This window comes from Balaenoptera ricei, chromosome 14 (genome assembly GCF_028023285.1).
Source record: "Balaenoptera ricei isolate mBalRic1 chromosome 14, mBalRic1.hap2, whole genome shotgun sequence".
In the NCBI taxonomy this organism is placed as follows: Eukaryota; Metazoa; Chordata; class Mammalia; order Artiodactyla; family Balaenopteridae; genus Balaenoptera; species Balaenoptera ricei.
In genome coordinates this window covers 12,212,915-12,234,297 of record NC_082652.1, presented here as the reverse complement: position 1 = coordinate 12,234,297, position 21,383 = coordinate 12,212,915, and the positions used below count along the sequence as shown (strand labels likewise).

Here is a 21,383-nt window from a genome sequence, read left to right as displayed (position 1 = left end):
AGGCATAAATAGACTTTTGTTGAATTCCATCAAATTAGAAGATAAGAATTATACAGAAGAAGAACATGCGGCGAGCACAGCCTGGACAACCTCGCAGAGAGCATGGGGCGGGCGTCAGTCCTTCGAGAAGGTGCTGGAGCGCACGGGACACTTGGCGGAGATTAGCAGCATTGAGAGCTCAGAGGTAGGGGGAGGTCCGAGCTTCTGGCAGCGCGTTCAGTGACAGGTGACACCGGCTTGGCCCACCTTCCTGGCTCCCCAGACCCGGAAGGAACGGAAACCCACCACCACTGGCGCAGCAACGCAGGGCGACCCCCTCCCCGCACCCTGCGCCCCCCAGGTAACCACTGCTGAGCCCGGAGTGGGTCTTACGATCACGATGACACGACAACATGGAAAACAGGGTGGAGACGGGGTGGGGGGCACGGGAGGGCGCTGGGCCTCTGTGGGTCTTCATCGGAACTGGATGCCAAGGGCACGGCATCTTATGGAATCGGCGCTGTCATCCTTTTGTCTTGGGCAGGAGTTGGCGGAACCACACTTTTTCATTCCCTCTTGAAATCCTTCAAGTTCTTGGCGGCAGACAATGGAGAGAAAACCATCGGGCTGAGAAATGCTCTGCCTATTCCAGAAGGTGGATGGTGAGAAGGCCTGGGGCAGCCGGTAGAGATTCTGTTGCCCCCAGGGGACATCTGGCAATGTCCGAAGACATAGTTGGTTGTCACGACTTGTGAGGGTGGGGTGGGACTGCTACTGACATCTAGTAGCTGGAGGCCAGGGGTGCCACTCAACACCCTACAATGCCCAGGACAGCCCTCACCACAAAGAATTCCCCAGCCCCAAATGCCAACAGTGCTGAGGTTGACGGACCCTGGACCAGAGTCTCCTAGGAGCCGAGTCTGGGCACTTTGATGTCCTGGCGTCACTTTCTAGAAGACTATGGAAAGCTGCATCTTCAGGCAGATCTGTTCCTGCCTGTCAGGGCCACCTGCTTTAAGAACGGGCTCTGCTCTGGACCAGACACGCATGCCCCGCTTGCTCAGACCGTTCAGACGTTCTAGGACACGACAAACTCAGAAACATACCGAGGCGTATTTACTCCCGATCACCTCCCTTGCATGCGGCTCTGACAAGTATTAATAGAGAACAGACCCCACCCACACCGCCAAACAGCCCTTGCTTTCCTGGCGTGAAAGTTTACCTGGGTCTTCGCACCTGAGACACATCATTGTGTCTGTGCCACCAGGCGGGCACCGGCAGGTGGACCGAAGTTGGGGTGGGTGTGGAAGAAAGAGGAGAGGCCAGGCTGGCGTTAGTCCCCAAAGGCCAAATTCAGGTGTGTGAGGACCATCTGTGTTGAGTCCCTGGGGGGCACGGTCACTCCCTCAGCCTCTCAGATCCTTTATCCTCCATCCCAGCTCTTGGCCTGTAATTCTTGAGCCGAATGGCACATTTGGATGCAGGAGAGGGCTGGCAGAAGACAGGGAGTGTGGGCAGGTCCCAAGGGAAGCCCAGATTAATATTTCTTTTTCCTTGTCACTGGCAGACAGTCTCAGATTAACATGCCGATTCAGACAGAAGACTTCGAGGGTAAGGCGGGCACAGTGCCATGCTGGCAATCGGGGGCAGGGGGCGATGGAAGTATACAAGGAAACATGGCCGGCTTAAAATCTTAAGTCCATGCTTTTCCTAATGGCATGAATTAAAAGGGCCAGTGCCCTTTTAGTGGTAAGGGGGTCCAGACATCGGCTTGCCCACTCTGGCAGGAACCGTTTGCACCATGATCTGGGTCAGAGAATCTCACCTGTGGCAAACCGACTTAGGGCAAAACCTGACCTCCTTTTGGAAGCCCAAAGCAGGGGGCTGCTGAGAGTGTGTCTGGCAAGAAAATCCCGTGTTCTAAGGCCGATGTCTACTGGCCTGGGGTCAGTTCTCTTTCTGCCCATCTAGGCGTGGCTGGACCTTGGAAGGATCCACCCTGCTGACTCGGGGAGAAGCTGGCTATCATGTCAGTTCCGAAAACGCAGCTTTACTTGGAGGCTGTTTTTTCTCCTGAGACCCATTTCTCAGCCTAGAGGCAACACTCTTGACTCTCCCTTTGTTCTCATCCTCCACAACAGGTGGGAGTCCAGGTCCTGGTAATTCAACCCCCGGAATGTCTTTATCACTACATCTGCCCTTTCCCTCATTCAAGCCTTGGGTTTCTGCAATAACCAACCAATAGTTGAACAGGTCAGCCATCCAGGCTCTGTGCTGTAGCCAGAACATTCTTTTCCAAGCATAACCCAAATCACCTTATTTTCCCCTTTTAAAAGCACTCCTAAGGACTCTGTGTTGCCTACCAAATAAAGTCAAAATCCCTTGACAAAATTCTGTCTGTTCCCTGCCTGTCTCTGCAGTGTACCCCTACCTTCCTCAGCCTTCCAAAGCTGCGCCATGTCTGAAGCCAGCCCCAATTTACCCTGCATGCCCCCTGTCCATGTCTTTCCCCTCTCCCTTCCTCCATCCTGGCAATCTCCTTTCCCCAAACCTGCTGGTGGAATTCCACCCATTGCTCAAACCCCAGACCTGCATGTAGATTCTAAGAATTGTGTCTCTGCATCCCAGATCCTAACCTTCTGTAAGAGAGGAAATGTGTTTTGCTCTGGACACTCCACGGCGCCTTCTGCCTACTGGAGAGGCAAGAAATGATACAGATTAAGTGAAACAAAATTTGATAGCTTATAATGGGCCAGGTACTGTAACTGGGCATTTTATGGGCATTAGCTCATTGAATCCACCTTGTGATACAGGTAGGTATGTAGGCTCGGAAAGGTTAGGTCACCAGCTCACAGCTGTCTACAGAGACAGGGGCAGAGTTAGCATTTGGACTCAGGTCTGCTTCTAAAACTCCATTTTGGTGGGTCTGAAGCAGTCCCCCAAAGATACCTGGCTGTCTCACTCCACAGAAACCAAGGGAAAACCTGCATCCTCTCAGGGAGTTTAACGACTTCTGCTTCTTTTGCAACACAAGGTACAGGAATAGAACTCACAGTGACAATAGGTGAACACGACTGTTCTAGCTTTCCTGTGGCAGGGAATGTCTCATCCCTCCTGGCCAAACTCACTTTTGTTAAGTGGAGTGGTCAGCTACTGCTGACCAGTTCAAGAGAGCGCAAGAGAAATAAGAGGGCTGCAACTAAGGCGACCCCTGAATGCCCAGGCAACCCTATTTTTGTTCATCTACTGTTACACCAAAATTGGCAGGCTACTGGGACTGAACTACAAACCACCACAAGAGAGCAGCATTTAGCCACCCTGGATCAGAGCTGAACCTGAAATCAGGGCTCCACTCCCTCTGCCTCTTGATAGGTTCATCACAGCGAGGCTTTTGGTATCAGAGATTCTGGCAAATGAGAGAAACACATCAGACCAATCTCCTGTCCTCCAGCCAGGAGTTATGAAGCAGCTTGTGTTGAGGGTTGAAAGGTGTTTACTTAAAAAAACACAAAATAGTCATTCTCGGGAAGAAAGATGAATCCTGGTGATGCAATCATTTCTTTAGACTCCCTGATAAAGCAAGATGATATTTTTCTCTGTCTGCCTGCTACTAGAAGGGCAGGGCTATTTGAAGAAGGTGCCTGGCATGGAATAAGTGCTCGTAAGTATTTATTTGGCGATGCAAAAGCATTCATGCCTAAAGCTTGATTTGGAAAGGGGAGCACTGATTAATTCCTCTATGATGGAGGTTGGACACAGTGGTTCAGTCCCTGGGGAGCTAGTGACATCTTAGGAGGTATCTCCAAAAGGCTCAAAGGGTTGGAAAGGAAGCCTCTGGGAGGAGAGCTACTGGCCAGAATCATGTTTGCAGGAAAGAAAGGGTTTAGAATGGGCTTCCCTCCTGGTCAGAGAGGGTCGGCCAAGCATGCCAAGGGCTTGGTCTCTGTGCCATGGAAGCCTGAGCAGGAGGAAACAGGATTAAAGGCAGGCAGGGAAATCATAACTGGCACGAAGGCAAACTCCAAGTGCCAGGGATGCGATACCAGCGGGGGCTGCCGGGAAGGGTGGAAAAAGGCGACATAGAGTTTGCCCTTTGTCTTTAAGAGTCTCTAAGGTTGTCCCCTCCTGGGGACACCTCTTTGGCACCCCCTATCTTAAGGCCCTTCCAGAGAGAGCCAGGGCTCTCTCCCTTTGGCAGGCCTCCAAACTGAGCATCAAGAAAGAAATGCCCGTGTGCTGTACAGAAAGAAAAAGCTGTCTTTCCATCGGACAAGACAAAACGAAACAAGACGGAAGATCAGAACTGGCTGATTGCTTGCCTTTCAACACTGGGAAGGCAGTTCCTGGGGGGTCAGTGGAACTTCTTGGCTCTCTCTGGGTGCTGCTCACCATTGATTTTTAGCACTTAAGTGTAGAAAGCGACCCTGCCACCCCATTTCCTCTGAGAAGTTGAACTCTCTCAGGTCTGCCTGGGAGAAACTGTACCTGCCCTGATTCCTACCAAAGACTTTCCTGCCTGTTTTTGATCTGAGTTGAGGATAATTTATTTGTCAGAATTATCTTATCAGGTTAAAAATTGGGGGGAATCTCTTTTAGAAGACCAAAAGCATGAGGGCAGGTACTCCCCACCCTGGCTGGGGTCCTGTAGAGGAAGCCGTGAGATACCTCATGACGGAGTCCCTCTCCAACCCGATCTGCTTTCACCGGCTTCCATTACTTTATCCCCAGGGGTGAAACAGCAAGCCTCACTTGGGGGAATAAAAAAATAACAGTGATATTCTTCCTTGATACCATTTTCAATCTCTACAACTTTAAAGTTTGATCCATTCATACTTTTTGGCTTCATAACATTACAATTAGTGGAAACTAAGGACCAGTGATATCGTCCAAAGTTAGCCGGTGGCAAAGACGGGAAGATTCTTATTTCCAGCTCATTCCCTTGGACAACATTACTTCTGGTCTTGTGGGTGGGAGTGCCAAATCAGGCGATCCTGATTTGACCCTGGGGTGCGTGGGGTTGGGGAGCAGGTTTGCCCAATCCATTAGATGGGTTAATTTCCCAGTAAGGGCTCCGCTAACTGGGGCCAGCATCTAAATGCATCTAATTCAGTGATTTCCCCTTTCATTGGAGATATCCCCCTTGATCATCACACCCCACCTCCATGCCCTGACCCTATATAACCAGGACAATTAGGACGCTTCCAAGTGTTTCAGGCATGCTAGCACAGACCCTTAATTATGGATGTGTGAGGCCCCACTATGGGCCGGGGCATATTTCTTGGCACTGAGGGTCTGCAGGCGACATGCCTGCATGGGCAAGAGGATGGAGGGAGACCCAGGCCCAACACACGCTCACACACGCACGACCAGAATGCCATCATAAAAAAGGACAAGGGGGATTTGAACGACTGCGGGACCAGCTCAAAAAACTCTTCCGTCTGGTCCCTGCAGCCTCTCCAGGGCAAACCCCAGAAAACACCCTAACACGAACCACAGCCATGTTCCAGTGGTTTCATGCACTGGTGATTTGCCCTTGTCAGAAAGAGAGAGAGAGGGAAACAGTTTTGTAAGAGCCACTGCGGATTATGAAGGCATTGCACTGCAGCAGGAAAACTCAAGGAGAAAACCCAAGAGGGCCAGGAAACCACTGAGAGGTGAGAACCCAGGAGAGGAGGGCCAGGACACGGCGACAGGACAAGAGGCAGAGCGGGGGCCACGTGCGGGCCCGAAGGAAAGGTTCAGCAGTGTCCGTGCTTACAAAACCTGCAGCCATCCTGGCCGAGTGCAGTGGGGTGCCATCCACCTGGGCAAGAGCGTCCAGTTAGGAGCTGAAAACCCTGTAGGAGGAGAAGTGGGGAGGGAGTTAGTGCCACAGGAGCAAAGGCTGCTCTGTTTCCTTACACAGACCCAGAGAAAAGCACCTGAGCTCTGGGTGCTTTGTCTCTTTAACTTCCTCGTTAGCCCCAGTGCCTTGGACAGGACCTGGCACCTTGCTGGGGCTCATCTTGAGTGAATGAATGAATGAATGAACAGATGAATGAATGCTTGCTCACCCACACCACAAACCAGGACGAGATGTGATCTTCAAGGCAATAATGTCAGCCTGCTGGACACCAAAGTATGTTTTCGAGACCGCCGTGTTGTCATGAGGGGAAAAAAAATGGGGATGCTTAAGAAATGGAGTGTGTGTGCCCTAGGCTACTGAAAACGAAGCAGCTGAATTCCCACCTAATTTAAAGGGCACACGGTGGTGGTTTCGAGGTGCTCTGTGGCAGAGAATGGGGGGAGTGAGATTACAATCAAGGGTGACATGTCATGGCATTAATGTAAGGTTAAAATAGTGAGACTCAGTCCCAGTTTTGTGGTACCTCAGACCATTTCCAGCAATTTCTAGAAGACAAGTGGAATTGTCAAATTAATATCAACTGGAATTTGTGTCAGTGAGAATGCTAGCGGCGCTCTGTGGGTGAGGGAGGTGGTGTAAACGCTAGGAGCAGTGAAGAGGAATACAAATTTTGCAGTGGTGAGGGCCATCACTCAACTGGGGGCGCCCCGGTGGAAGTTAACATCCAAAGCTGGGGTCCCCACACTTGAGGGGAGCTCAGAATCCCCTCCAGGGGTCGTAAAATCACAAACCGCTCGGTGCCCTGACCCCAGAGCTTCAGATTCATCAGGGCTGGGGCAGCCTGGGAATTTGCATTTCTAACACGTTCCCAGGTAGTGCTTATGCTGCTGGTCTGGGGACCCCACTGCGGGAAAGCCATGGTCAATGAGATCAGACATCCCTGCCTGGCAGGGCTCTGCCCAGCCCGCCCAGGGATGGAGCCAACTTACTCATCAGTGTCCTTTTTGCTCTCCTCAATGAAGGCAATGGATTCAGATCTAAGGCGGTTGGTCACTTCATATGTGCGCAGGGTGACCCCGAAAATATCCTCATGGTACCGGTTGTCATCCTAGGGGACAGAAACAACCAGGAAACAGACCTCAAATGCCAGCCAAGGGCGCGGAGAAGGGCAGACACATTGATACCCTGGAATGGAATATTCCTAGAGAAGACGGTTCCTTAAGAAACGAGGTGTAGGGAATTCCCTGGCGGTCCAGTGGTTAGGACTCGGCGCTTTAACTCCCGTAGCCCTGGGTTCAATCCCTGGTTGGGGGACTAAGATTCTGCAAGCCCTGCGGCACAGCCAGAAAAAGAAAGAAAGAAAAAAGAAACGAGGTGTAACCCAGGGCCCCCAGAGACCCCTTTGGTCTCTAAGACTCTGTTTCAGCAAGACCCTCTGCCCTCTAGGGCACGGGGCCTCTAAGCCAGTTGGCAAAGAACACTTTTGCTCCCATCCAGAAACATGCTGCTGCTTTGTGGATTCTGAGGATAGAAGAGCTGAGGGGGTCCAGTGGAAACTTCTCCATTTCCCCCTTTCCTCCCTCCTCCTTGTTCCTGCAAGTTCAGATCTGGGCATGGCTGGGTTTAGTGTAAACATCACAGCCTGTAGAGACAAGCAGAGATGGGAGAAAAGACAAAGTGCCCGCTTAGCACTCAGGAAATGCCATGGTTGCCAAAGTGGAGACTTCTCTGAACATAGGAGTTTTTCTGACGATGAGCATCTTAGCTCAGCCTTGCCCAGAAACAGACAAACAAAAAAGACAACTCAAGAAACAGCACGAGTGATGATGAACTTGTGGCATCTGGGAGTTTCTGGAGCCATTGGAGCTCCTGAGGCAGGACTGAGGGATGGGCATTAAGAATATCCCAGAGGGCAGTGTCGCTGAGCATTAAATTCTGGCATCCTTGGTCCCAAAGGTTTTGAAGAAAGTTGCCCATCTGTAGAGTGGATTCATTTTACGTTGGGGTGGTTTTCAATCTTATTCTGCAGAGTTTTGCAGAATCTATGAAAGTGTCTCCCAAGACTCATACCAAAGAGACAGAGTGGTGAGGGCTCTGCAGCTCTCCTTGGAGCTCTGGCATGTCTAGCAGAAAGTTGTTGTTGTCATTGTTTTTAACCTAGTAGGGTTTATTATCAGAATTGGAGCAAGGGCTTCTTCTGCAAAAATGTTTGATTACTGCTCATTTAGGGAAGAAGGGAGAAGAATGGGATCACCCCTGGAGCTTTGTGGAGGCCTGGGACTCAGTTTATCCTATTTGGGGCAGTTGGCCACATAGTTAGGACTTTGCTTACTGGGCTGCTACTAGCCTTTGTGTAAATTAGGAAAAGGCATCCCTCCTCCCAAGGTGCACTGCTTGGGAAGCCAAGCATGGGGTGGCTTTCATCCCCCACTTGCCCCCTTGGACACACCTTTTTGTGCAGTGCCCAACCTGCACAACTGCACAGAGCAGTGCTGCAGCTTGTTTCTGGGGACAGGAAAAGTTGGGTTAGGATGGTTTCCATCTAGCTACCCAGTGGTCCACCCACTTGTTATTTTCACACATCATAGCTCCCTACCATATTTAATACACACACCTGCATGTCCCACCATCCTTCCTTCTCTCTCAAGTATGGTTTGGGACCACCTATATCCTCTACCCCCAGTCATAAATGGGAAAATGGGAGCAGGGATGTCATCATGGGTCCCCTAGTCATTGAGACAGGAAGGATGAGGAAGAGGAGACAGGAAGCTGGATGCCAGAAAAGGAATCCCAGGAGCTGGCGCATCACTCACCCTCAGCCTGCTGATGAACACGCCGGCGTCCTCCACCGAGAGCTTCCCCTGCTGGGTCATGATGCGCTGGATGGCTTTGAGGACATCGGCCGCCATGGTGACGTCCCCGCAGACGTAAATGTGGCCCCCTTGCTCCTTCAGGGCTCGGTACACGGGTTCTGCCAACTGCTCCTGTAGGATGTCCTGCACGTACTTCTGCAGGGAGCAGGAGGGCCAGTGAGAAGGAGCCGGGCTTCAGGACAATCCTGTGTAGCTCACTCCCTGGCCCCACCACCCCGGGAGCGGAGTCAGACACAGGGGCTTGTGGGCAGGTCTATATTTTGTGCAGTGATGCAGGGGACTGGGAAGAGTGAAGCAGGAGAGGAGGGAAAGCCGATCTGAGGGTGTGATGAGTTGCCCCCCACTCTGGAGCTCACCTCTGCTGAGAACCCTCTTTGGAATCATGCAGCACGCCCCCCAGAGCCATGCCCTGGAGGGGCGAAGAGGGGGGCATCGTCTACCCGCTCCTCTCTTCAATGGCCTGTGGTCACCCCGGGGGTGTTAACTCCCGTACACTTCTAGGTGCGGGGCTGGTACTGCAGGCGTCCTATGCCGGGGTGCCAGAGAAGCCCCAGGACAGACAGCAAGAGATGGGGGCCGGGGAAGGGGCTGTCAGGTTACACCTGGGCAAAGCCAGCTGCTGCAGGAATTGCTGGAATAACAGGGGGGCTAAGAGAATGTCAGGTGGACACAAGGGGTGTACAATGCAGCCTCCAGGGAATTTGTCTGGTTTGTCCAGGAAACTTCCCCCAGGCGAGCCTGACATTCAGCTGGTACGTTCCGGCACGGCTGTACCTGCTACTGAAACATTGATGAACTTCCATGCCAGGTGTCAAGTAGCTGCTGCCCAGATCCTCTGAGTGCCCCCCTCCCTGCTTTCCTGGCTCCTTTCCTGGGACACCCCTGGGGGTCCAGTTGAGAACCCCAAGATCCAGCGGGGGCATGCTCCAGTCCTGCGGCCTGTGTCCATTCTGACTTGGAGTGCCTCTTATGGGCTGTTTAATTTTTTTTTTTTTTTGGCCGCTCTGCATGGCTTGTGGGATCTTAGTTCCCCGACCAGGGATTGAACCTGGGCCCTTGGCAATGAGAGTGCAGAGTCCTAACCACTGGACCGCCATTCTTTTTATTGTGATAAAACACACATAACATAAAATATATGTGTGTTTTAAAGTGTATAATACAACGCAGTGGCACTCAGCACATTCACGGTGCTCTGCAACCATCCCCTCTACCTGGTTCCAGAACCCTTTCATCACCCCCAGAAGGAACCCTGTACCCTCCCCATTCCGCCTTCCCACAGCCCCTGGCAACCATGAATCCGCTTTCTGTCTCTATGGATTTGGCTGCTCTGGATATTTCATGTAAGTGGCATCATAGAACGTGGGCTGTTCAATATTTTAAGTCAAATGTTTATGCTCCGTGCTTCCTTAAGTTCAGAGCAATGTCACGGAGGAGAATTCAGAAAGGGTGAGGGGGTTTCTGGGAACGGGATTTGCATGTGTGGAGAGCATGTGTGTGTGCTGGGCTGGGGTGGGGGGGACCATGAACAGGCTGGGGGTTACCTTTGGTTTGTCTGGCTCCCGGGAGTAGGCTGTGTACAGTTCTCTGAAGACCCCCTTGCTCTTGGCCTGTAGGGTCTCCTCCCTGTAGATGTGGTCTATCTTGGACTGCCGGCACCCGAAGACCAAGACCATGGGGCAGGGACTCATTCCTGGGGACCGGGAAGATCTCCTGTTACCGACAGCTCTGATGCCTGATTTGGGGGGGCAGCTGGTGGTGCCAGGGCTGCTCAGAACCTTAGCACGTGCTACAGGGGTAGAGGTGCACGGACCCTGGGGCAGGCGGTATATGTACTCGCATACACACACACGCACATGCACACACACTGAGGGAAGTAGGTGAAGTGTGTTCAGACTTCAGCAGACCTCTCTTCTCTGGGTCTCAGTCTTTGCTCTGGGAAAGCCCCCACCACTGGGTACTGCTAAACCCCCAAACTCTGAAGCTAGACCGCCTGGATTCAAATTCCAGCTCTGTGTGATGCTGAGGAGCTTACATAACTTTCTATGTCTCCGTGTCCCCAAGTACCAAATGGAAATAATAATAGCGTCTAACCTCATAGGGTTATTGTAAGAAGTAAATGTAAAACATTAGACCTGTGCCTGGTACATAGTGAATACAGTTGTCCCTCGGTATCCTAGGGCATCAGTTCCAGGACCCGCCCTGGATACCAAAATCCACTGATGCTCGAGTGCTATATAGTTGGCCCCCTGTATCTGAGATTCCTCTGTATCCGAGGTTCCACATCCGCAGATTCTCAACCAGCCTCGGAGGGTGTAGTACTGTACATATGTATTTAATGAAAAAAACTTGCGTATAAGTGGACTATGCAGTTCAAACCCATGTTGTTCAAGGGTCAACTGTACTTTGTAAATGTTAGCTATTCCACTAGATTGACAGTTCCACTGGAGCAAGTTTTTTTTTTAAGTTGTTTCTCTGTCTTGTTCATTGCTGCGCCTCTAGTGCCTACGATAGTGTTTGGCATTCATGAGATGCTCAGTAAATTCCTGTTAAATGCATGTCAGAAATGTGGTTTTTTTTCTCTCTCTCCTCCCAAAGCTGATCTGTTGTGTTTCTTACACAGCAAACCCTGCTCCTGAATTACAGTCTTTGGGACCATCCCATGAACACACATCCATTTGATAAGGCTTAATGCTTACCCCTTCTAGGGCTGCTTACATTTTAAGATGGGAGTCTTATCTTAACAGTCCAAGAAATGTCTTCTGGGGATGGAATTTCGGGCCTTGGAACAGGCTGTGTGGACAATTTGTTTGGACAGGTCCTTTGAATTACACCGTAAACTTCACCCATGGGTCTGGTCACTACTGTGCTCCCCCTCCGTTCCCAGGTAGTGACACAAAGCAGAGAAGACATCACCATGCCTCTGGGATGCTGGGACACAGCTGGGCCTCCCCAGGTCCAGGGGGTAGAAACCATGTGCCTGCTAGACCATGACTCACCTTTGTGTTGGATATCAAATTGCCGTTGCTGCCAGAAGCTTCGGAAAGGGGCAATGCCTGTGCCCGGGCCAACCAGGATACAGGGCACTTGGGGATTTCGGGGCAGGTGGAAGCTGGGCGCTCTGCACAAGGAAGAGAGAGTCAGAAGCCTTGCTGAGCTCAAATCTGATCAAGAACTGTTGGGTCTTAGGTAAACCAGATGGCCATCTTGGGTAGAAATACAATGGGGCTTAAAGCTCTTCAGCTGGGGTCAGGCGGCCCTTATCAGGGTGGGAGGTCCCATTAATTTGGGTCCTCAGGGTCTGGCTATCACTCTATTTCCCAACTATCCCCATTGCTGAGCTAATCCACAAAGGGAGCGGGGTTGATTTAACCCAGGGTTTCCCTGCCTCAGCACTCCTGACAGTGGGGCCGCGTACCTCTCGGTGATGAGGGCTGTCCTGTGCATTGCAGGATGCTGAGTAGTACCCAGGCCTCTATCTATTAGATGCCAGGAGCACCCTCCAGCTGTGACAACCAAAAATATCCCCAGACATTGCTAAGGGCCCCTGGGGGCCAAAATCACCCCAGGTTGAGAACCACTGAATTAACCATCCATGAGATCTCCCCAAATCAGGGAGTTGCAAACTTCAACGTACAAAAGAATCATGTGGGGATGTTCAAAGAGGGTGTAGATTCCTGGGCAATGCAGTAAGTCTAGGCTCAGGACTCGGCATTTTTGAAGCACCCCACGGGATTCTGATGCTGATGGTATCTGGACCATATCATGACCATTCTACCCTTAACAGCTGAGAAAAATGGCTGGCCAAGCCCACCGTTTAGGTAGGGAAGTTATCAGTTGATAAAGCAGGTAACTACAGTGGGCCTAAGCTCAGACATATCCCTTATTTTTTTATTTTTATGTTTTTAAAGCTATATTATTTTATTTGATTGAGGTAGGAACACTTAACACATATTGACCGGGGGATTTTTACACAAACTGACACCTCTGGCCATAATACGTCTCCGATCAAAAATGTGTTTAACGTGAAACCTATCCTCTTAACACACTTTAAAGAGCACAGTACAGTATTGTTAGCTATGGGCAGAAATAGCCTTTAAAACTGAGTTTGGAAAGGGAAGATGGTTGACGGGGAGGGGAATTAAATCTTCCTGGTCTCTAAGAAACTGGGAACACATGGGGTGGCCAGCAGATTGTGGATAGAAATTTCACTAGTCTGCAAATTCCATGAAGGCTGAAACTGCATTTTGCCTGGTTGTCTACTGTAGCCCCATCTAGCACAGGACATGCACTTGATAAATATCTGATGCATTGACCTGAACTTGACTAGAGGACTTGCTTAGCTTCTGCTATGTTGCTCTGCCCCCATGATCCAGTTTCCTTAACAGCTTGGAGTGATGCTGAACGTTGATATCAATCCCATCTGACTCAGCCGTCTCTCTAGAACCCTTCAGGCTGGTCCACCCACTCCATCTCAGGACATGAGGATGCAGATCTGGGATGGCTGCTTCTTTTCATTTGCCACTCACCCTCTCACGAAACAGGGCACCACTTCGTCAGCCTGGATCCGGTTGAGCCAGGAGGAGCACACGCCGTGGTGAATTGGTCCTTCTCCATCTAACAGGATAACCGAGGTACTCTGGCTCGTTTATTGTCCCTCAAGCTCCCCCGTCCCCGGCTTCCCCCCATCCTCCAGTGCAGAAGGCTCACAGCCCCGATGCCAAGTTTCTGCCTTGGAGTTCCCTGTCTGGATCCCTTCCTCTGACGGGGAAGAGGAAATGGTAAAGCTGGGGTGGGCTCATGGCTGTGAAACTGGTGGTTAGGGGTGGCTTGTATTCCAATCGTGCCCACTGAAAGGGCCTTGATCGATCTGCTCTCGGTGGCCTGTCAGGACCCCAGTCTCAGAGCTCTCTCAGGCACCATGCGTTTTTTGTTTGTTTGTTTGTTTGTGTTTTTTTTGGCCACACTGCGCAGCTTGCAGGATCTTAGTTCCCCAATCAGGTATTGAACCCCGGGGCCCAGCAGTGAGAGCGCCGAGTCCTAACCACTGGACCGCCTGGGAATTCCCAGGCACCATGCATTTTAATTGCTATAACCAAGGAGGAAAACACAGGTGCAGAGGTCAGGTTATCCGGCTGACCTACAACCAGCTCCCCCCTCGGAGGGAAGGGGTGGTGGGGGCTTGTTCTAGATGCTGCCTTGGGGGTATGCGGGGAGGACGGGAGTAAAAGGAGGTCTCAGGCTTTTGGAGAGGCCTCCAAATGCACATCTCATTTCCTTCCTATTCTGCACAGAGCTGGCTCTGTGAGCTGGGACGGTTTGCTGCTCTGCTTCTTTTCCCAGTTTCCTGGTCTTGGGGGGTGGGTCACCTCCCCAGGATTTGGGACGTGGCAGAAGTTTAGGCAGATGTGCAGAGGCCCCTGGAGGGGGGGAAACGCAGACCCGGGGGCTCTCCCAGCGCCTCTGCCCACCTCGGGTGCGGTAGGAGACAATGGCCACGGTGAGGTGCACCTCGTCGGGGTACATGTCCGGGGAGGAGCTGATGGAATAGTAGCGAGGTTGCAGCAGCGACAGCTGGGTCAGGAGCAGGGTGGAGGGCATCTGGATGGATGGGAACTCCTCCAGCACCTCCACGATGTTCGGGTTCCTGCCCCATTTCCATTCCTCGTACTCCTGCAAACCCTGCACCAAGGAGAGGGGCAGAAAAGAACTCGCAGCCAGACCCTGGAGCAAACTTCCAAGGAGCGCTTGAGGAGGTCCAGGGAAGAAGGCAAATTAACAAATAATAATAGTTAACTCTTGCCTAGGAATTATTCTGGGCCAGGTTTTCATTTTTGCAAGGACCTTATAAGTCTGATTGTCATCCCTATTTTATTGATGGGGAAACTGAGGGATACAGAGGTCCCATGGCTACGAGGTGGTGGCAGACTTCAGCCTGAAAACCGGATCTGGCTCACGACCTGCTCGTATGGCCTGTGAGCTAAGAGTTGTTTTTACATGGTTAAATGGTTGGGGGTAGGAGGGGGGAATCAAAAGAACAATACTATTTCATGACCCTAGACTATGACATGAAATTCAAATTTTGGTGTCCACAAGTAAAGTTTGCTTGGAACCCAGCCGCGCCCACTCATTCATGGATGGTCTATGCTGTTGTGCTACAATGGCAGAGTTGAATGGTTGCAACAGAGACACATAGAGCATGAGTCTAAAATATTTACTACCTTGTCTTTTACAGAAAAAGTTTGCCGACCCCTGTTCTAGGCAGTCTGGCCCCAGAATCTGTGCTCTTAGTATTACACTCTCCTGCCATTTGCGAAGGTCAAGAGAAATGTACTGTGAAGGGAGTCATGACTTGCAGGTGTGTGATTTGTGGGTCTGCAAGGCTGGAGGTGTATCCTCGGAGCGTATGGGTCACATTCAAGATGGTAAAAGACAACCCCGAAGGAACAGGTTGGGGTGTGGAGGACCATGTTCAGGGGCATGTTGACAGCAAAGCCCAGGTGTTACTAGGGAACACAGGAACTCTCTGGGGCTCTGGAGTTATTTTTCCTACATCTTAGAAGCTGCCCTTAGGAGGCTCAGATTTTAAGGAGGGGTAAAGCATATTACCAGTGCATTGTATCACCAAGCTTTTCCCCATGTTCCTAAAGACCATCCTTGCTCTGCTGATAGGGTATGGCATTCTGGAGAACGTGCCTTCCAGACCCCCAGCCTCAGTGACTTCGAGCTGCTGGGGCTCAATTGGCCAAAAGCCCCAGCAGCTGCTCACTGAAACTGACATCCCCCTGAAAACTGACATGGATCTGATCCTATATGCTTCCATTCAAACTTTCTGCCCTCTCCTTCACTTGGGGTCAGGCTTGTTTTGAGGTCTGATGGTTCTCTCAGTCTTACCTGACTCTGTTCCAATTTTCTCTCACACAGGTGTTTCCCCTAATAAAAAAAATCCTCGCTCTTTTAATGGAGTTTGCGCTTTTTGGAAGAGGCGGATTAATACATACAGTTACATCAAATTTTACTTTAAATAATCCTGTGCAAAGAGTGCAAGCTCTGTTCCCTCTGCAGATTATCCCCCTTCCGTTACTTAAAATTTTAAATCAAAGTTATGGGTGTACAGAGTTTAAAAAGTTAAATAATTCTGCAAAACTTACGATTAAAGATAAGGCTCTCCAACTCCCTAGAGGTAACCACGTATAGTTCTTTTAAGTGTTTTTTTCTGGTGCTTATTTTCATATTTCTAAGTAAGATGCACTCCCTGAATTAAAAACAGAACTTCTTGTGCCACCATTTGATTCCCTCTCCTGTACAGCAGACGAAAGTGAAACCATCATTTTCTGGTGGCTTGCTTACTGGGGAGGAACCCCACTGGGAGAAACCTGAGTGGTCCTCCCAGCTAGGATTTTTTGCAGCAGCTTGGTTTCTAAGCAAGGGCGGTAGAAGCTGTGCTTTTTGGTTCACCTTACCATCAGAGACCTCTTATATCTTGAAGTCATACCTATAGCTCTTCAGCACTGAAAAAGCTGATTTTTAAAACAGGGCACTGGGGGATTCTCTCAAGTTCTTTTTCTTCTAAGCATGGGCTCTGATGGAACTAATGGAGGCTCAAGGGTTCCAAAGGCAGGAGGAAAAAGAGTTAGAACAGCAATTTCGACTGTAGCCAGAGAACTCTGAGATTCAACGGGGTCGCTCTCTTGTTCTGTTAGACCTTAGTTAGAAGGAAGGGAGATGGTCAGGACTAGCCAAAATGGACTAGCCAGTATGGTGACCTGCAAACTAGACTATGGCAGCCCTCGCTCAAGACTGCCATCTGCTGGACAACTGTTGCAATAACTATACAATTCTCCAACGAGGAGGTAAGGTTGTATGTGGCCAGGGACCCACCTTGCTGAGGACCAGCAGACGCTGCTTCTCTTTCTCACTGGTGGCCAAGGAGGCAAACTGCTGCAGCTGCAGTGGCGTTGGAGGCGTGGTGATATCCAGGTAGTACCTGAAGGCCTGGAAGATGGTGCAGGGTGGGAGGCGATGCTCATCGGTCCAGTTACTGATAACCCCTGTGGAGGCACAAAGGAGGTGAGAGACGGGTCGGGGAGGAGAGTCTGGGCTCCGAGGGCTTAGGTCCAAGTTAGGGAGGCCAGACCTGCTTCTGGGACTGAGGATGGGGTCTGGAGAGCAGGACTGCCCCAGAGCCAAGTAACGCCTCGGCTGTCCACCTCCCATGTCCCTCATCTATACCCAGGGTCCTGGGGACCCTGTGATCACCTCCTGTATGCAAGGAGCTTGTCCAAAATCAATCGATATTATTAACTCATTTAATCCTCATCACAATCCTAGGTGGTGGGTGCTATTATTATCTCCATTTTGCAGTTGAGAAAAATGGAAGCACAGAGAGGTTAAGGAATTTGCCCAAGGTCACACAGCACAAATGCATAAAGTCAGCCAGTATTGCTCCAGACCATGTTTTAACTACTATACAATACTGCTTCTATTTACTTTACTCCAGTACAGCCCCTACACACAAGCCTCTACTTCAAGATAAAAAGTACTGTTCCAACATGGAGAAAGAACTGTCTGGGTTGGATTTATTAAGAGAAGGTATGTCTCTCTAAAGTGGTACCTTCCTAAGGGATTTTCAATAGGGCTTCGGCTACAAACTGTTTTCACATTCTGCCCTGACTTCGTGTCCTAGCTCCTTCGTAGAGGGGATGTGTCACTGTAGTCCGGGCTACCACGTATGGTCACTGCAGTTCCTTGTACCTGAGTTCTGAGCTCACCTGCAGCTACTGAGATGAAGCACGGAGACCCATTTACCTTGGACAGTTATTTAATAGGAATGTCAAGGATGGTCCCTGAAACAGGTTGGGACTTGATCTAATTTGATCAGAAATGTGGTTCAATCCCAATGGACCACTGAGCTTCATAGAGTGCCTTTGGATTCTAAGAGGAGGCATGGGCGGACTCCAGCTGCTATTTACTTGGTGGCAGTGAGGCAGGGGTGATGAAGGAAGTTAGACGAGTAGCCTCTGCTAAGATCAGTGTCTAGCTGATGAAGGAAGGTAGAAGCCCCTTTGGCTCGAAGATGAACCATCAATGTCCTGGCTTCATGGACATTTATTTGCTTAACCAGTTGGGCCAAGGTTATTCAACCATGAGAAAGGAGGAGTCTTCAGTCTCATAAGCTGGGGGTGACAGAGACCCACTCTCCTACCTGGAATGGTGATTGAGAAGAACAAGTCTCCTCTTCCCCAGATACCCACTGCCTTTGGGACTCCCTGGACAAGGGAAGCACCCTTGGGTGTAGCCTGGCCATAGTTACCCAAAGCCGTGTTTCGCTCCTCTAGCAGCTCCACCTTCACCAGCTGGTTGACCGGGGGTGCGTCCTCCAGCCGCTCGATCAGGGCATTCACGAGGTCCTCGTGGTTGCCGGGGAAGACGCCCAGGTGGTCCCCAGGCTGGTACTGCAGCTCCTGATTCCCGTTGGTGTGGAGACGCACGAAGATGGTTGATCGGCTGGAGGGAAGAGGAGGGGAACAGTGGGATGAGGGCCACCAGCTTCTGCCCACCTCCTTTGCTCCTTTGTCTGTCGCTGTGGCTACAACTCCCCTCCTTCCATTTCTCTCTGGGGCTCAGGCCAATCAGACTTCTGCCCCCATCATTCCACGCCGCGGCTTTCAGCAAGGTCACCCACGAGCTCCTCATGGCAAATCCGACCGCCGGCTCCCAGCACTCACTGTGGTCATCAGAGCAGCAATGGACGCAGCTGCTCACTTCCTCCTTCTCAACACCCTTCTCTTGAGCATCCCAGGCTCTCCTGATCTTCCCTCTGGCTGCTCCTCCTTAGTCTCCTTTGCCAGTTCCTTCTCATCTCCCCTCACTGGACACTGGAGCACCCCAGGGTTCAGTTCCCAGACCTCTTTGCTCTCCTGACTTCCTGCCCCTGCTTTGCTTTCCTCCGTAGCACTTACCATCAACTGACCTCCAGCAGAGTTTACTCCGTTACATGCTTTGTGGTCTGTCCCCCCTGCCTGCCCCCTGGCCCCCAGGACAATGTAAACTCTAGAGGGCAGGGAATTTGTCTGTTTTTTCCACTGTTCTATTCTGGCACCTGGGACAGTGCATGGCACATAGAAGGCGTTCAAAAAATATTTGTTGTTTGCAGGAACCTCAGACCCTCAGGATTAACCAGCTACTGGAATAGGCTCTGTGCTCTGTACCAATCAGAGTTCTGCCAGGAACCACTAGCCCATTGGAGCCACAGGCAATGATGTCCACATTCTGTGAAATTCCATCTCTCCTAGAAATCCCAAGCTCCACCCGCTTTTGCAACCAGGGTCCTCATCTTGTCATGGAAAAGGGAAAAGAACTTGGCCTTAAACTCAGGTTCTCGTTGTGCACAAATCCCATGATATTATAACATTTATGGAACTAAGGAGAAAACCCAGAGAGAAACTCGTTGATGCCTGCCAGGTCATGCCCTTTCTTTCGATTTTTGGATTTCAAGTGCAGGAGGCCTGTGCTAAGAATGAATTCTCAGACTAGGATTATTCTGGTCCTCTTTAAAGTTTTAGTACAGATATACCACATTTTTATACCTGAAAACTTTGGGATGGATGTCTACACTTTGGTAAATCAAATCTTTGTTGTATTCTTCGAGTTACATTCGCATTTTCAGATCCGCTTTTTTCTTCGTTGCCAACTGGTTTTCAGTTGACAGAGACACTTGATATTCAACGTGAAGTTTCTACATTCTCCGCGGTATGTAAATCAGCACTTGAATAGACCAATGGGACTCGCTATTTAAAGGAGTTTTTGGCACAGCCAAGGGCCCTTTTGTGCTGCAAATAGCCGCCATTATTAAAAATAGTTGTGCTGGCATATTTTGCATGGCACCCCTGTCCTTAGTATGGGGGGGAACTTGGTAACTGAAATTGTGAATGATGGTGGTGGGGTGTGGGGTCCCACTCTCCTTCCCTCGGCAGATTTTGTTCTCTCTGGGGCACTGATCTTACCTATTAAATGCGCTTGCGCGACTGATTCTGCTCTGAGCTCATACCAGTCTTTTGGTTCCTGGAGAGCAAGACATCAATCATCACGCCCTGCCAGCTCCAGGAAGGGGATTGGCAGAGGCTGACAGCCAGCAGAGGGCGCTGTGGGGTTGCTAATTTGGGAGCCTCCAGCGCCTAACACGGGAAGCCTTTGAAATGCCCGCAAATCAATTCCCACTTTCTCCCAGATCATCACGATTTCTTTCAGAAGTATATTTGCCTCTGTTCCTTTGGCCAGTACAAAATAGAAATGCGGAGGACCCGAACTTGCTGAGCTGGCTCACACGCACAGCCATTTCCCCTAAGTCCTCTTGAACGTGGCCAAAGGTGGTCAGGCGGATAAGAGGCAGGGATGGGAATGGAGGGCAGGTGGGCCACAAGGTGGGCCCCGGCTCTGCTGGGAATTTGACCACGGACACTTTGCAAGCCGCTGACCAGGCATGGCATGTGGAGAATCCCGGCAGTGAATGGCTGCATGGCCCTAGGACACCTCAGTGGGCTGGTCCTTGAAGCTTTGCAGGAAGCTGATCCCCCAGTGGGTAGCACTAGCCTGGAGACTAATTGTCTTACATCTCAGTTCTGCTGGGGGTTTCTAAGTATAGGATTTTCTAAGCCTTTAAAAAAAAAAAAAAAAAGCTTGGGACACATATGGGCCATTGAAAAGTTTTAGGGGAGGGTAAAAGGGCAACATTGGGAAGGCAGAGCCATTTGAGCCCTTTCCCCCAGAGTATCCCCTGCCTGTGATGTATTTATATTCATCTACAGGAGCATAACACACACACACACACACACACACACACACACACACACACACACTCACGCACACACTTGGCAATGGTTCAATGACAGGTTCGCAGATGAAAGAACAGTCTGCTAACGTCCAGCATTAAATGGAAAAAAAAAAATTAGCTCATGTTCGTTCTTCAAGGAAAAGAGTAAACAGTGTCTGTTGTGAGCAGTTTGAGTGAATAAGGTTCATACCTTCAACAAATTTGTATTGAGTGTCAGGCACTGTTCTAGGCACTGGTGAGAGAGTGATGGATAAAGATAACAAAGGGCCTGATTCTCATTGAGAAATAACTTAAAAAGATCTCAGATGGGGCTGATGATGAGGATGGGTGGATGCTGATGGGTTGGGGCAGTGGGCTAAGTGACTGGCAGATAAGGATGGTCAAGGAGGCCTCTCTGGTGATTTGACATTTGAGCAGAGATCTGAAGAATGAGAAGGAGCGGACATACAAAGATCTGGGGGAAGAGTGTTCCCGAAAGGGGAAGCAGCATGTGCAAAGGCCCTGAGGTCGGAAAAAGTGTGGCACATTTGAGGAAGGGAAAGAAGGCTGGAGTGTTTGGAAGAGGGGTCAACACAGGGGTGGGTGGTACAGAAGGAGATCAGAGAGCTAGGCAGAGGCCAGATCATGAGGGTCTTGTCATGACCTGTCATGGCAAAGGAGTTTGAAGTTTTCCTAAGTCCAGTGGGAAGCTATTGGAGGATGTGAAGCTGTGGATGGACAGGCTTCCGTTTACATTCTTAAAAGATTAGTCTGCCTGCTATTTGGGAAATAGATCTTTGAGAGAAATGTCAAGAAACAAGGAGACAAGTTAGGTATCTCTGGCAGGCACTCAGACCACAGACAATCGTGGCCTTGC

General features: G+C 50.4%; 1 protein-coding gene across 3 annotated transcripts in view; it reads right to left on the bottom strand.

The window, feature by feature from the left end:
* NOS1 (nitric oxide synthase 1) overlaps nucleotides 1-21,383 on the bottom strand; it is a 189,486-nt gene continuing 168,103 nt past the window's right edge. For all 3 annotated transcript variants that reach the window (XM_059895723.1, XM_059895725.1, XM_059895724.1), the window contains 9 exons: nucleotides 18,008-18,201; nucleotides 16,576-16,745; nucleotides 14,166-14,376; nucleotides 13,224-13,311; nucleotides 11,694-11,815; nucleotides 10,239-10,387; nucleotides 8,638-8,832; nucleotides 6,814-6,932; nucleotides 1-5,816 (listed from right to left, as the gene is read on the bottom strand). In XM_059895723.1, coding sequence (XP_059751706.1) covers nucleotides 5,801-5,816; nucleotides 6,814-6,932; nucleotides 8,638-8,832; nucleotides 10,239-10,387; nucleotides 11,694-11,815; nucleotides 13,224-13,311; nucleotides 14,166-14,376; nucleotides 16,576-16,745; nucleotides 18,008-18,201 — 1,264 coding nt within the window. In that variant the 3' untranslated portion in view covers nucleotides 1-5,800. The remainder of the gene's footprint in view (nucleotides 5,817-6,813; nucleotides 6,933-8,637; nucleotides 8,833-10,238; nucleotides 10,388-11,693; nucleotides 11,816-13,223; nucleotides 13,312-14,165; nucleotides 14,377-16,575; nucleotides 16,746-18,007; nucleotides 18,202-21,383) is intronic.